The sequence below is a fragment of the Salmo trutta genome, chromosome 1, assembly GCF_901001165.1.
Source record: "Salmo trutta chromosome 1, fSalTru1.1, whole genome shotgun sequence".
Lineage (NCBI taxonomy): Eukaryota > Metazoa > Chordata > Actinopteri > Salmoniformes > Salmonidae > Salmo > Salmo trutta.
The window spans coordinates 48360276-48376917 of NC_042957.1; the positions used below are offsets into that span (position 1 = coordinate 48360276).

The 16642-nt window shown below is 45.1% G+C and overlaps 1 protein-coding gene across 3 annotated transcripts in view; it reads right to left on the minus strand.

Moving 5' to 3' along the window:
* Positions 1 to 16130, minus strand: part of LOC115198030 (caveolae-associated protein 1) — a 31137-nt gene extending 15007 nt beyond the window's left edge. Inside the window, exons 1-2 of one of the 3 annotated variants that reach the window (XM_029759705.1) lie at positions 15899 to 16130; positions 15247 to 15758 (exon numbers count right to left, since the gene is read on the minus strand). In XM_029759705.1, coding sequence (XP_029615565.1) covers positions 15247 to 15756 — 510 coding nt within the window. In that variant the 5' untranslated portion in view covers positions 15757 to 15758; positions 15899 to 16130. Of the gene's footprint in view, positions 1 to 15246; positions 15816 to 15898 lie in introns of all 3 variants that reach the window. The other 2 variants (XM_029759697.1, XM_029759690.1) reach the window with 2 other exon arrangements.
* Between the last annotated feature and the right edge of the window lie 512 nt (positions 16131 to 16642).

The window sequence follows — 16642 nt, forward strand, 5'->3', positions numbered from 1 at the left end:
TATGAACATTTGAACATCTAGGCCATGTGCTGTTATAATCTCCACCCGGCACAGCCAGAAGAGGACTGGCCACCCCTCATAGCCTGGTTCCTCTCTAGGTTTCTTCCTAGGTTTTGGCCTTTCTAGGGAGTTTTTCCTAGCCACCGTGCTTCTACACCTGCATTGCTTGCTGTTTGGGGTTTTAGGCTGGGTTTCTGTACAGCACTTTGAGATATCAGCTGATGTAAGAAGATCTATATAAATACATTTGATTTGATTTGATTTGTTGACGACAGAGCAAACAGTTGTCCAAACCACAGCTAAAAACTACAGCAGTTATGGCTATAAGGGCACTATGGCATCTCTTTCTTCTCCTAGCCAGCCCAGGGCCCCTTTTCTGCAACACAAAACCACACGCTCAGACTCTCTCTCTCCTTAGATATCAGTCACAGTCCCATGACATCAGCATTTTATAATGTCAATTAAATAAACCTAAGATTAATATCTGTCTGTCTTTCATGACCTATCAAAAATGTCATGTGGATTTGATAATTGTTGTAGATAAGGAATGTCACAGACCAAATTGTATTGTAAATTACCGTCCATGCCCTTTTGGATGGAACTCGAGGTTTTCACAACAAATGTTTAGGGAATGTAGATGAGGATATGTTTGGATGACATTAGGATCGATGCCAACCCTTTACTCTGGTAGCCTCCCACATGCATTAGATATTCCACAAGAACAGGAAGAGGAAGCCTAGTGAGGTAAGAAGAGCTACTTGGGTTTTACTAGGCAATGGACATCTACGTACCTACAGATGTCGGATCTTATTATGAGCCAGTTCGCTACAGCAGGAAAATAATCCTGCAGCAACAGTAAATGTGAATTATTATATGGATTATAATGAATTTACATTTTTTGTAGGGGTTGATACATTTGTCGTTGGGGAAAATCAAGTCTGACATTTTAAAATGAAAATTACAAGCCTTTTAAAACCTTGAATATTCTACAAGCTTGCATTTCATGCTGCGCAGGAAAATTCTCAGTAACAAAAGAGCGATCAAATTTAGATCCTACATCTGTATAAATGACCTCTACTCCCATCTTAATCAGATGCCCGTGACCTCCCTCCATCGTTCCTCATGGGGCACAGATGAGAGGCATGCCTTGTGAGTCACCCTGGCAGCTGTCTGATCCTGTCTAGCCCCAGTCTGCAGTACGCAGCTGTGCCTTCAGCTTTCACAATGACCCATCTGGGCCCCTTCTGGGCCCCTTCTGGGACAGGAGCAGGGGTGGAGGGGCCTGGCAGTTATAAACATGGTGCTAGCAGCTGATGTACTACAGGCTACTGTACATTTTCCATTGCTTAAGCCTCTTTCTATAGGCATAGTTTTTTGGGGCTCAACACATTTAACACACTACTATAATGAGAATATTTATTTACAAGAAGCTATTACAGAAGGGAGTTGGGAAATAGTCTACGCATCTCAGCTCACTCTTTTAGTTCAATTAGACACAGCCAAGGCACAGAGATCGGGTTCTCGTTCCATCTACCTCGAGCATCCTGGGGAATCCTCATGACCACCATCCCGACGCAGCAAAGGAGTACAAAGGGAATTCTGTGTATTGACCCACGGCATCTCTGATCTCACCATCCCACTATGGCAAACAATGTAACATAGCCCAACTGTGATGGCTTCACATGAAATGAAGCAGTGGAAATACACTCTACACCTTTGCCACCAGGACCTCTCCCTTTCCAAACCGAACTCCAGACAGCCAGGTCGAAAACGTTCCCTGTATTCTATTTGGACACAATTGTGGTGTAATGGTACATCCTGTTTGACACCGGAAGGGAGTTCCTTGGGGTTTCTTTCAGAGCTATGTGTGACCTCACCACACAGGAGTCTGGCGGGGATATATCCCTTTCCAGGGCTCAGCCAATCCCCTCAAACTCTCTCTATGACTACGACCACTGGAATCCCTACAACTACAGCCACTGTCAACATGGCATCACCAGCCATCATGGAACCTTTGCTTTTCCACACGTTTTTCTGTAAGACTGGCACGCCTAACTCTCTAACGTGGCGATTCTGTAATGTCTGTACTAAGATCTGGTCCAAACTTCTAACATTAACACCAGGTTGAAGGTTTAGACATAAAGTCTGTATCAGATCGCATCGGGCTGTAGTAATGATTCATGGAACCATCATTCCTGCCTAATAACATAAGACACACATCAAGCCATTAATCCCATGTCATGTCAGTCTGCCTTTTGTTCTAACTGTATCCACTGTGGAACTGATTCTGCTTTATCTAAAGGGCACATCCTTGGGGAAGGGAGGGGGATGTTTTTAAGGAAAAAGCTTGACATTAGAGGAAGAGCTTTTGCTCTCGCTCTTCGCCTGCTCGTCAGGTGTGCAGCATCCTCTGTTTTGGTTTACACTATCAGACTATCCCTGGAGTTTATTGGGACCAACACAATCCATCGTGTTCTCCTTCCCCTCATCCACCTCTGGTGGAAGTTTAGGCCACCTGAGACGACTGATTAACGTCCTACTATGAGATATGCCAGAGTTGTCAGAATCTCTACCGCTGAAGTTCATATCTCATAGTTGACATCGACATACCTGGGTGGGAGGCACTAGTTCTATGACCCGCACTTAAATGTCTTCCCTCTCAGAGAGAGAGAGGTGTTAAGTAGTTCTAGGCAGTGGTGTGTCTTAATAAGGGGAAAATATAGGAAGAGTAATAACAACTAAAACCAGTGTCAAACCCTCCATCCACCCATGAGAGCTCCTTGATAAGAAACCATTTTAAAAGCTTGATCAGTCTAATGCCCTCTGTGTGCAGTCTGCTAGGTTAATAATCAGAGTTATGAGTGGCCATAACCCACCCAGTGCCCTGCCTAGATCTCAGTGACAGGATATAACTCACAGGCCGGTGCCAGGAACACACAGTCCGAGCCGCAGGCATCGGTATTGGCGACATGTCACCAGCTAACACAGCTGCAACTGGAACTGCAGGACACACTGTCTGAATACAAAATATGTTATGCACTGTTTAGATGTTGACATCTGAATAGCCACACACAATCGCAAAGACACAGGTGTGCACACACGGAGATACAGAAACACAGAGACACATCCACACACATCCAGATACACTGACACCATCGTTCTGTGCTGCTGCCGGTGGCTAAATCCAGTCTCACTCTATGAAACAGGACCCGCCGCCATTCCATTCCACATCGTTGCAAGAGTATTTTTATCAAAGCACCAGAGCAGATTTTCTTTTACACGGTTTCTGAAACATTTGGCTGAGTTATTACTATCTTGGCAGTGGCCTTCTGAAGTAACGTCTAGAGGGTAGGCTACAACGTACAGTAAGTAACATGCTTTCAGTGGTTGCTCCAGCTCCCATAATTCTGTGGACTGGAATTGGAACAAAATATCTGTTGACCAACCAAGAACGTTGAGTGGACGGATGTACAGGTGCCCTGACCTTTAGCTTGCCTGGCAAATCATGTCTTCTGTTGTGGGAGCGAGGTCTGTAAGCCAAGAGGGTAGTGGGTGGTTGAGCCCAGTGCAGACGTCTGGGTCATACGAGTAGTTCATGTTTGTATATCTTAATAAGTGCAGCTCACAGTGACTTCATCTGGTCCCCTTAATTCGGTCCTCAAGTGCAAGAGTAAAGGCTTTGACCCACACCCACGCACAAAAGTACACACACATGCACTCATTGACAGGATGTGAGCTGAATTAGCTAATGGGTAGCAGGAAACAACAGTCTTGTGGGTCTGCGAGTCAGACGACACAACAAGTGATGCTGTTTCTCAACAGGACCCCGCCTCTCGCCCCCAACGCCATCAAAATGAGCCCAGCGTGAACCATGCACATTGTTAACAGTGCTGCAGGTGCTCCAGCTGTAAAGTCTACTGCTAATATATAAATAGGCATGGACAAAGAGACACACCCTACAGTGGTTTCAGGTTAATATACTGTGTCCAGGTTGGCAGGGTCTGAGGGCCACTGGCCTTCAGCCTCAGGAATAGTAGGGGTCCTCTTTCTGCTGCACATATCCCACTGGCAGTGACAGAAAAGCCTGTATGCAAGAGTAGCACTGTCTATCAGCCAATCTCTTATCAAGCCTTCACACAGCCATGACACCCAGATACTAGCTATGAGACAGATCTATCAACCTTCATGAACCCATTGATCTTTTGTAAAGAAATTACTAGAATGAGAATGGCTTTTCATTACCCTTTAGTATTTGTTGGGGGTGACTGGGTGTGATAGGGTGGAGAAGGGGTCTTCAACAGGTGGCCCATCTGTTTGGGATTCATTCTGTCAATTTGCAGTGTACAAATGATTATAATGATGTTCCGTCCCACAGACCATCCACTCAGAATCTAGTCGGGGACTCTTACGGTAGAGGGAGGTGTAGAGAAAGACAGAGGACAGGTGGATAGAACAACCACCGCTGGGGGGCATATGTAGTCGGGTTTTAGCGGCACTACCACCAGACCAGACCACGGCAAAGCCCTCCTAGATCTGACACGACTGTGTAAGCAATATGGCTGAAACTCTACCAAGCTCTCTGAGTTATTAGGTGGAACTAAATGATTGAACCTATCCAGTCACGTCTATGTATATCTGTTTCTATACCCGTGTCTTGTGTTAGGGGCCAGGGGTTGATTTGAAATCAGGCATACATCGCATTCTTTAGGACATAAACTCTATGAATATTGTGACAAGAGAATAAAAAAAAAAACTGAAAATAACTATTCTGTGATCTTAAAACATAAAGTTTCAGGACAAAGCACGAAGAACCATAAACGAGGGAAGGCGTACACCCATTTTGTCAAGAGTGGAACCACATTGTTAAAATAATACACAATCCTTTTACACAAGTTAGATCAAAGGCAGAGAGAATCCTTTCAAGCCGGGGAATGATACTGTGATGTGAAACCTATGCAAGTGCACCTTTCACAGGGCTTTTTGATCTTTCCCAAGTATAAAAAGGAAAGAAAAGCAAAATGAATGACGGCTCAGTGCTCTTGGCTGAACTCCTCCTAAAGCCAGAAGAGATATGAGAGAAGAGGGAGATAATCAGTAGAGGACCACAGACTGCTGCACTGTGCCAATAGATACAGTCCATGTAGCTAGCTGGCTCCAGGCTGTTCCAGTCTGATCCTGGGCCATGATAAAGATGGTGATGATGGGAGGGAGAGCCAACAGAAAGAGCCTGTGGTTTGGAGTGGACTCAGGATGTTCAAGGAAACTCACACATCGGAGGAAAGAAGAGGAACATTTTATTTGACGCAAACCTACAAGAATGTAGGATCTCCTTGTCAAAGCGAGGGCTTCCCCTTTTTCCTGCCATGTTATGGCTGTGGTCTTCCTTCTGATCTGTCCATAGAACTTTTAGGATCCCCTGAATACTCAGGCAGACATCTTAGAACAAAAATAACAATAAAGTGAGTGGAATTAAGGTGAAAGGGCATGAAGGGATACACTTCAAATAAACCGTACATGAACGGCCTACCGAAACTGATCTAATACAACTTCTAAATTTGCACTCGACATAGAACATAACACCATGCCAGTGTGTCATTCAGAAATGTGAACAGTGAGGGAGAGGGCCAGTGAACTGACTTTTCACACACACAAACACTCATGCACCCTAGTATTGAATCTCTCGGCCAGTGTTCTACAGAAGAGCTGACACGCAACAGTGAAATGTAGAGCCTGCCAGACATCTCTCCACAAGCTGCAGGTACCGGAGGGTGGGTAGGGGGAGGGGGAGGGAGGGAGGGAGGAGAGGAGAGGGGGGGGTGTAGGAGTATGGATGACAGGAGAGGTTGACCCAGAGGGGGGTGAGAGACAGAGAGTGAGTGAAGGAGGGAAAGTGGGAGAATCCAAGGGGATGAATCAGCGTACTAATTTGGGGCTGCTGTCTATCTCTTCGTTCCTCTCTCTCTCTCCACCCTACTGTACGCCATCATCACACCCCTCCCCGGTTCCCCCACAGTGACCACAGTGAGTCTAGGAGGACAGGTTAGTCCCTGACTAGACCATAGAGAGGTCACAAGCTTGGGGTAATTGGTTCTGAAGTGCTGCCAGGTTTGCCTGGAGTTGGGGACTGAGACTGGGGGAGACAAGATGTAACTGAGAAGTCGGATGTCCCCTGTGATAGAGTCAGAGACAGGACTGTCACTGTCCCCTGACTCCATGCCAGAGCAATACAGGGATGCTGAAGAGACTCGTCCATCATAGACACACAGATCCTGAGTCTTCAGTAACAGATGAATGAGTGGACTGACAGCCCGTGCCACACCCTCTTTGCAATGATCAGATGGGCAGGAGGCCTTGGTCCACAGACACCTCTGAAGCATCCCTGGAATGGAAGGAGTGGAGGAGGAGGAGAGAGGATGATAGAAGATGGGTCAAGGGACATTTGTAGTTGAGAGAGGGCCGATGAGATGTAGCTTTGCCCTAGGCCTGCCACAACACTGTCAGCTGCTGCTGGGACTCTGGGACCCTCAGAGACTCTTCCTCCCTCGCACTCTCCTCCTCACACTCTCTCCCTCACACTCCCTCACAAGTACAGGGTGTTTGAGTGGCATGTGTTTCTCTCCAGGGAAAAACCAAAATAGGTTATAGCATGGGTTATGCACTACATGGGAGAGGCCATTTATGTGATTTATTATGATTTCCTCTTCTATAACAAATGTGAGATATGTCTTTGGGTGCCGGGGTCCAATAGTACGGCCACACCCTGCTGTTGCAAGGGGATTGTGTGTTCTCCCGTCGATCCAGGTTTAATTATAAAGCATCACTGTCAGAGTGTTTCCCTGATGCTAGCAATATGAAAGGATGTGGCTATTCTCAGAGAGCACTCACACGAGAGAAGAACAGCTGTGGTTGACGCCAGCACAAGCTCACACACGCAAACACGGAACACGCACGAACGGAACACGCACGAACGGAACATGGAACACGGAACATGCACAAAGGGAAAACACACTCGTGGTAGATCACGAGCGCATCCACCTATGCGAACATACTCAGCATATCCTCTGACTTACAGTAACTTACTCGTACTGTAACCCCCCACTTGACTTGACACTATCAGCAGTTGAAAACGTAAGGTTATTTGCGTAACCCCAGTTCTCTGATGATGTACATGAGATGTATCACATGTGGGGTTCGCTAGGGCCGCCTACTCTCTCGAAAGTACCTATCAAATGTTGGGGACAGATCGTCTGTTGGGGACAGATCGTCTGTTGGGGACAGACAGGTAGAGTGGGAAATGTGGTGGGAGACCATAAAAGAAGCCAGTCTCCTGCCATCTGGTTATACTCAAGCATAATTGTCTTCCTCACACTCTTGCGAGCAGGGGAAACGCAATGATATAGTCACACAACTGCTCCACGACAAAAACGCACCAACTCTAAAAACATAGAACGTGCATAAGTAGCTGGCAGGCCTGTTTTTTCTTCTCTCTCACTGGCTATGCCTCTCTCTCCAAGTGAGGATGGATAACTGCTATGTCATGCTTAACCAGCTGCATACCACCCTGCATCCAACTACTGGCTTGCTTCTGAAGCTAAGCAGGGTTGGTCCTGGTCAGTCCCTGGATGGGAGACCAGATGCTGCTGGAAGTGGTGTTGGGGGGCCAGTAGGAGGCACCATTTCCTCTGGTTTACAATTCTGCAGTGATTGGGGACATTGCCCTGTGTAGGGTGCTGTATTTTGGATGAGACATTAAACGGGTGTCCTGACTCTCTGTGGTCACTAAAGATCCCATGGCAATTATCAGAAGAGTAGGGGTGTCAACCCTGGTGTCCTGGCTAAATTCCCATCTGGCCCTCATACCATCATGGTCATCTAATTATCCCCAGCTTTCAATTGGCTCATTCATCTCCCCTGTAACTATTCCCCAGGTCATTGCTGTAAATGAATGTGTTTTCAGTCAATTTACCAGGTTAAATAAAAACATTTTAAAAAAGCTCTGCATGACGATAGCTGCCAGGACTAGTCATAAGCAGGATTGTAACTGCCGACTGGAAAATCACTGGTCATCAGGGGGCTCGAAGATGAGGAGGGAAAGGATTGGTGTCGCTCGGGCATCCAGGGGTCCACTTTTTCTTTGCCTGTTAAGTTGGATATTCTCAGCCAAAGTGTAATTTCTCCCACCACCACTAGGCTCATGGTACAACCACATCCTCGGATGACACTACAGGAAGCACGGATGCTATGGTCTGTAATCATACAGATCTCCTCCCAATCTTGTTTGTTTTCTGAAAAATGGAGGCAGTAAGGCGCTGGTATCGTTAATAACACAGCACATGGGGCTGGTGTGGTGAGCCAGTGACAGCTGCACCGTGGGATAGTTGCCAAAACTATATTGTGTATGTCCAGGCTTGGGGTACCCTTAGCAAAAATCCTGCTAGTGAGGGTTTTTTCCCACAAGCCCTTATCTTCCCTGAGGCAAGCTGGTACCGCAGGGAGCAATTCCTTTATTAGGGATGTATGTGACTGGAGTCTCTGTCGTATAGTTCCCTTAACGGGCTCTGAGCCCGCTTGCAGATACTGTATGAAGGAGCCCAAACTCCATTTGAAGAGGGGCAGCTCCACTGCTCTCGGGCCGTCAGGTCAGCTGACCTGAGAGGGCGGTAGAACGTGGTCTTAATCTCGAGGATCTCCGTGAGATTAATCCCATCGTCATCCTCATCATCCCCTAACTCAACCTCCCCCAACACTACGTCGTCGGACAGTGAGGGGAGGGAGTCAAGGCTATCCACCATGACCTCGCCCCAACTGGGCTTAGTTGCGGAGAGCTGAGCCTCAAGCTATCGCTGTTGGCTCGAAGGCAGTCTGCAGTGTTCACAGGACTCAGGGTCCTTGAGTGCTTCCTGGGCATGTTCCTACCCAAGCAATTGATGCATAGAGGATGGGAATCTTTCCTGCTTGACCTACAGTAGGTCACACACACACACACACACACACACACACACACACACACACACACACACACACACACACACACACACACACACACACACACACACACACACACCAATGAGATGAGCACGTTTGCCACAGAGACAGTGGAAAGAGGTGAAACCTGACTCAGAGCCAGTGTTGATTCACCATGCTGACACTCTGGCCAAGCTCCTCCGATATCATTTAACACGACACCATGCAGTCGCTGGCAGTAAATAGAGCTGGGACTGAACCGTGTAGGACTACGGCAACATGAAAGTCACAGTTCATACGACTGACTAGTGGTGGAGTCACAGTTCAGACAGTTACAGTGGTGTGGAGTGGAGTCACAGTTGACAGTTCAGACAGTAACAGCAGTGGCATTCAGTCAGTCACCATTCTGAAAGTCAGAAAGTACATTCAGTAACATAGGGGTCAAAGTTCATAGAGTAATATGGGAGTCAATGTTAACACAGTCACATTTCAACAGTAAGTATTAGTTAGTTGTTTTGAATGGCAAAGCACAGGTGATGGAGAGGATGAGGAACTAAATGTGACAGGAATTTGGGGAAATGACAAGGCATCAGTAAATAGAGAAACCAAAAAGTGTTGTAATACTTTTCACTTCACATTAGGTTGCTCGAACGCACACAGATTGTAAAAGAAGTGAGAATGCCTCCGACAGAATCCAGGACTGGGCGATAGGAGCAGTGTGTCAAACAGCAGGGGGGCCCTCCTTTACTGAGGTAATTTATTAAGACCGGCCGTCTCTGATTGGGTTCCTGCTAAATGCCAATAGTGTAACCTAGTGCCACAGTGGACATTCCAGGAAGGGGATCTGAAAATAAGACCACAAGCCAATGCAGACACTCTAGAATAAACTGATCAAGATGGCCTCCAACAGCCAGCTACCAGATATTGACGCACCTTTAATATTGACACACCTTTAACTCTCTTCTAGTTAATTATGTTCAGAAAAAGCAGACAGTGTGAAAATATGTCATTGTTTTATAAGGCCTTATATTGACCTCCTCTATAGACATTTCTAAATATTAAAAGACAAAATATATAATTTAGGCATTAGGGAAAAATAGACTTTCCAAATAGGTCCTTCCTCTGCTTTCTTCTCCTCTGGTTGATATACTGTACTGTAATCATGCCAGCTAATAAGAGCAGAACTGGGTTCAAATACAATTTAAAATATCTCAATTACTTTCACATACATTCAAAGTAAGTATTCAGATATATTTTATTTGAAAAGACAAGTAGTTTAATATTTTAATGCATATGGAAATATACTTGGAAAGTATTTGAAATACTGAAAAAAACACTTCCTCAAAAACACTCCCATGCATTTAACACAGATATTTGAAATAGTACTTGAAATAAGTATTTGAAAACACTGTGAAATACAATTTGGCAGACTATTTGGTTTTTACAAATAACCATTAAAATACTCAAATAAAAGTACTTGTTTTGGGCTGTGTATCAGAAAATACTCAAATACACACAAAAAGTATTTTAGATACCACATACTCAAAGGCACATGTATTTGTACCCAGGTCTGAAGAGGAGACAAGACATCACAGAACTTGCCCCCAGCCAGGTTGCAAACTACCCAAAGTCTCGCCCTGTCATGAGGCTGCCAGCTGCAAGCCATTAGACAGACATTGCAGCACGCAAGGCTAAAAAAACACCAGCCCATGGAGTAGCAGGCTGCCACAGAGAGCGGCTGTTCAGACTCCCTTCCCTTTTCCTCACTCATCATAACGGAATCCCTCTGCTTGACTAGGACTTTATGTATGTACACTGGAGTGGTGTGACTGGGAGGTATACAGCCTGGTACTATGTAATTAGGCTACTCTGTATTGAGACACAGGGGAAAAGTACCCCCGCTTGTTGCTATGGAGAAGGCAACACAAACAGACAGCCATACAGTTGAAGTCGGAAGTTTACATACACCTTAGCCAAATACATTTAAACTCAGTTTTTCACAATTCCTGACGTTTAATCCTAGTAAAAATTCCTGGTCTTAGGTCAGTTAGGATCACCACTTTATTTTAAGAATGTGAAATGTCAGAATAATAGTAGAGAGAATTATTTATTTCAGCTTTTATTTATTTCATCCCATTCCCAGTGGGTCAGAAGGTTACATACACTCAATTAGTATTTGGTAGCAATGCCTTTAAATTGTTTAACTTGGGTCAAACGTTTCAGGTAGCCTTCCACAACCTTCCCACAATAAGTTGGGTGAATTTTGGCCCATTCCTCCTGACAGAGCTGGTGTAATTGAGTCAGGTTGGTAGGCCTCCTTGCTTGCACACGCTTCTTCAGTTCTGCCCACAAATTTTCTATAGGATTGAGGTCAGGGTTTTGTGATGGCCACTCCAATACCTTGATTTTGTTGTCCTTAAGCCATTTTGCCACAACTTTGGAAGTATGCTTGGGGTCATTGTCCATTTGGAAGACCCATTTGCGACCAATCTTTAGCTTCCTGACTGATGTCTTGAGATGTTGTTTCAATATATCGACATAATTGTCCTTCCTCATGATGCCATCTATTTTGTGAAGTGCACCAGTCCCTCCTGTAGCAAAGCACCCCCACAACATGATGCTGCCACCCCCGTGCTTCACAGTTGGGATGGTGTTCTTCGGCTTGCAAGCCTCCCCCTTTTTCCTCCAAACATAACGATGGTCATTATGGCCAAACAGTTCTATTTTTGTTTCATTAGACCAGAGGACATTTCTCCAAAAAGTACGATCTTTGTCCCCATGTGCAGTTGCAAACCGTAGTCTGGCTTTTTGATGGTGGTTTTGGAGCAGTGGCTTCTTCCTTGCTGAGCGACCTTTCAGGTTATGTCAATATAGGACTCGTTTTACTGTGGATATAGATACTTTTGTACCTGTTTCCTCCAGCATCTTCACAAGGTCCTTTGCTGTTGTTCTGGGATTGATTTGCACTTTTCACACCGAAGTACGCTCATCTCTAGGAAACAGAACACGTCCTCTCCTTCCTGAGCGGTATGACGGCTGCATGGTCCCATGGTGTTTATACTTGCGCACTATTGTTTGTACAGATGAACGTGGTACCTTCAGGCGTTTGGAAATTTCTCCTAAGGATGAACCAGACTTGTGGAGGTCTACAATTTGTTTTCTGAGGTCTTGGCTGGTTTCTTTTGATTTTCCCATGATGTCAAGCAAAGATGCACTGAGATTGAAGGTCGGCCTTGAAACATATCCACAGGTACACCTCTAAGTGAATCAAATGAGGTCAATTAGCCTATCAGAAGCTTCTAAAGCCATGACATCGTTTTCTGGAATTTTCCAAGCTGTTAATAGGCACAGTCAACTTAGTGTATTTAAACTTCTGACCCAATGGAATTGTGATACAGTGAATTATAAGTGAAATAATCTGTCTGTAAACAATTGTTGGAAAAATGACTTGTGTCATACACAAAGTAGATGTCCTAAGCGACTTGCCAAAACTATAGTTTGTTAACAAGAAATTTGTGGAGTGGTTGAAAAACGAGTTTTAATGACTCCAACCTAAGTGTATAAAAAAACGTCCGACTTCAACTGTAGATGTGAGGGAGGAATGTAGGAATACATGCCAGGGCATAAGCAAGTTTATATTTGAGCATATAATATATGTACTGTATCTTCACTCACTGTATATGCTCAGGTAAAGAGAAGATAAATACCCCCAAGCGCATACTGTAAACAAATAAATCGTAACTCTGGAAATCGATGGTAATGCAGAAAGTGAGTACAAGAATACACTGAATTAAAAGAAGCGCTTCGAAAGCAGCTTGGTTAGCCTTGCGAGGAGCATATAGTTGTAGGCTACAACTACTTATAGTAGAGTAGAGTTGACTCTTTCCACGGTTCTATATTCACACAGCGTTATTGTGGGTTTTCCAGACAGATAGGCCATGATGAACAGACAGCATGGCATCGCTTCAGAACTAAAATTACGTTTTCATCTTACACTGTGTTGAGGCTATCAACTATCTGTCACAGTCAGTCGTCATAGGTAGGGCGTTGGTTTAATCACATGGACCACCGGTACTACTGTGTTTATGGTGTCAGCTTATGATTTCGTCCCACAGGTCTGGCTTTATACAGCATTAGCCGCATTGGTCAACCATGAGACACTATGGTCTGGGAAAGGTCAATGAACTCACTCCAAGTATCATTCTTCATCCAAACTACCGCACCGGGCAGACGTCAATTTAACATGTATTTCACGATGGTTCAACGTAATTTCATTGAAATGGATGTGGAAACAATGTTGATTCAACCAGTATGTGTCCAGTGGGGCTAAGATGAGTATCACTACTAACTAACACACTTAACATAGATAGCCAATCTGTGCAATATAATTTCCTGTTGATAGACAGTGTTTGGAGTTTTTCAGAAAGGGCTGAAGCCTAAGTTGGGATACATGCACGTAACTCCAATGTTGAAATCTTTGACATTATGTTTTACAAGAAAGTATACGTTACACACACATCTCAAATTATAAATTACACCATCGCATCAGCATTCGGCTCTCAAGAAAGTGCTTCCTCTCCTGTAGTCTAAATCAGTGTTTCTCCACTCCAGTTCTCGAGTACCCCCTTACACATTTGTATTGTTGCCCCGGACAAGCACACCTGATTCAACTTGTCAGCTAATCATCAAGCCCTCTAATGAGTTGAATCAGGGTTTTTTTGTCTGGGCCTACAGCAAAAATGTGTACGGTTGGGGGTCCTCAAGGTCCTGAGCTGAGAAACACTGGTCTAAATAGCTCACTGGTCTAAACACCTCACTGGTTTAAATAGCTCACTGGTCTAAATAACCCACTAGTCTAAATACCTCACTGGTCTAAATACCTCACTGGTCTAAATACCTCACTGGTCTAAATACCTCACTGGTCTAAATACCTCATTAGTCTAAATACCTCACTGGTCTAAATACCTCACTGGTCTAAATACCTCACTGGTTTAAATAACTCACTGGTCTAAATAACTAACTGGTCTAAATACCTCACTGGTCTAAATAACCCACTGGTCTAAATACCTCACTGGTCTAAATAACCCACTGGTCTAAATAACCCACTGGTCTAAATAACCCACTGGTCTAAATACCTCACTGGTCTAAATACCTCACTGGTTTAAATACCTCACTGGTTTAAATAACTCACTGGTTTAAATACCTCACAGGTCTAAATACCTCACTGGTCTAAGTAACTCATTGGTCTAAGTAACTCATTGGTCTAAGTAACTCATTGGTCTAAATAACTCACTGGTCTAAATACCTCACTTCCCTGTGGCTCAGTTGGTAGAGCATGGTGTTTGCAATGCCAGCATGGTGTGTGCAATGCCAGAATTGTGGGTTTGATTCCCACGGGGGGCCAGTGCAACAAAAAAAAAAAATGCATGAAATGAAATGTATGCATTCACTACTGTAAGTTGCTCTGGATAAGAGTGTCTGCTAAAATGTAAAATATGTCTAAGTAACTCACTGGTTTAAATACCTCATTAGTCTACATAACTCACTGGTCATGGAAAGCCTGAGGCTGAATAGCTTTGGCCAAGTATACCAGCTAGAGCAGTACCAGTTTAGGGTAAACTCATCCCTGAGTGAGGAGCCACTCACTCTGGTGAGAGAACATTAAAACAGTTGCTGTGATGTTATAATAAAGTTCAGAGTGTATTTCGCACCAGCTCATGATTTTCCCATGCATCATGGAGAATTCACCCAACCCTGTGGTGGAATCTACTGGTCTTGTACAAGGTTTCTCCACCTCACATCTGAAGCAGCCTACCACAACCCACTGCTACAATCTACCATACACAAGTGGCCGTGTATTCATCTTTTGATCCACTCAAACACTGATACACTGCTAACACTTTCTAATAACTTTCATGGATAAGCATTACTAAACTACATATATGCTACCTTCATTTTATCACTCTGTTGCCGCAGAGAATTTTCCTGCGCAGCAGAAAATGAAAATTGTATTGTATTCAAGGATTAAAAAGGCTTCTAAAGTTTGTAATTTCCACTTAAAAAATGTAAGACTTGATTTATCCGAACTAAAAATGTATCAACCCCTACAAAAATGTCCATGAATTATAATCCACGTATTTTTTCACATTTCCTGTTCCAGCAGGATTATTTCCCTGCTGTAGCAAACTGGTCAAATAAAGATAGCACACCTGTATTCAGCCTGGCCTCAGAGCCTGTTGGTAAACATGTATGAACACACACCCCTCCGTTTCCCACTCTCACCTGGTAGATGAGAACCTTGAAGTGCCGTCTCTTGAGCAGCTCGTTCTCGTTGCTCTCCAGCTTCTTGATCTGGCCCGCCTGCTTCTCCAGGTTGGTGCGGACCGTCTTCACATTGACGCTGACCTTGCGCACCTTGCCCAGCATCTTGTTGACGGTGTTGGCCGTGCCAGTGTGGCTCTTGGACAGCTTGGCCAGCTCTCCCTGGATGCAAGAAACAGACTTCTCCATGTCCTGCTGTCTGGCCTCCAGCCCGTTCTGGGTCTGCTGGATCTGGTCCACCACCCCGATGATCTTGTCTAGCAGGGTCAGCACCATGACCCCGTTTACCTGCGCCTCACTCTTGGTGCCCGAGCCCGTGGCCAGCACCAGGTCCACTTCTTCTGAAATGTCGTCTTCATCGCTGTCGGTGGCGGGCTGGACCGCTGCGGCTACCAGGGACAACTCCTCGTCGTCGTCAGACACCTCGGTCAGAGCCACTCGCTCCTGCTGCAAGCCTGCTGGATCCGCCATGGCTGTCAAGTCCAAACACACACCGCTCAGCTCTCACGCTCACTGAGGATAAAAATACACTATCGGGAGAACAAACTTTAAGGGGCCACCCTGACCAAAAGTCAAAATCCAAATATTTTCCTTTCTATGATGGGACACTTACTCTTCCACTTCTTTGGAGCTTTTCCTCTTCCCACTTTCTAGTCTACTTGTCTTCTTGCTGTCTTTCTTTTCCTCCTTTTCCTCTCAGTCCTCTCTCTCTCTCTCTCTCTCTCTCTCTCTGTCTTTACGTCTGCCCTGGGATGCTGGCCAACCAACGGGAGTGGAGCCTCTCACTGCTGAGGCATGTGTGCCCTGACTCAAATGACAGGACTCCCTGTGATACCACCCAGTTAAACTTTTCCTTTCCTACAGCCAGCCCCCACTATACCCCACCCCACCCGCCACCCTGCTTCTGGGGCTCCACCCCCTTCCCCTGCCCAGCCTGAGGGTATAACGACCCCAAGCCCCTGTCTCCACCCCTAGTGGTTGGGCAGAGCCTGGCAGACCCCGCCCCCATGGTAGGGACTCCCAGAGGGGAGGCAGGGGAAGGAGCCAAACATGCACACAATGGCACAAACTGGCACAGATTAAGTGCAAAGTTTAAAGCTCCAGTCACTTGCATAATTCATTTAATCAAATCTGTAATTTCAAATATCATACCACATGGTTTAGTCAGAATAGAGTTTTGGCTAGACATGTTCTATAACTGGGAATAGAGCCCGACAGTGGAGGTGTCATAATACCCATAAAACCTAGCGGTCAAACAGGGAATCGTGTTAATTTAAAACTTGCACAAGACAGCTCACAGAATTGTCAATATAAATACATTTTGCCAATTTATTCATTTTTAAACTTAGAAAGTTAA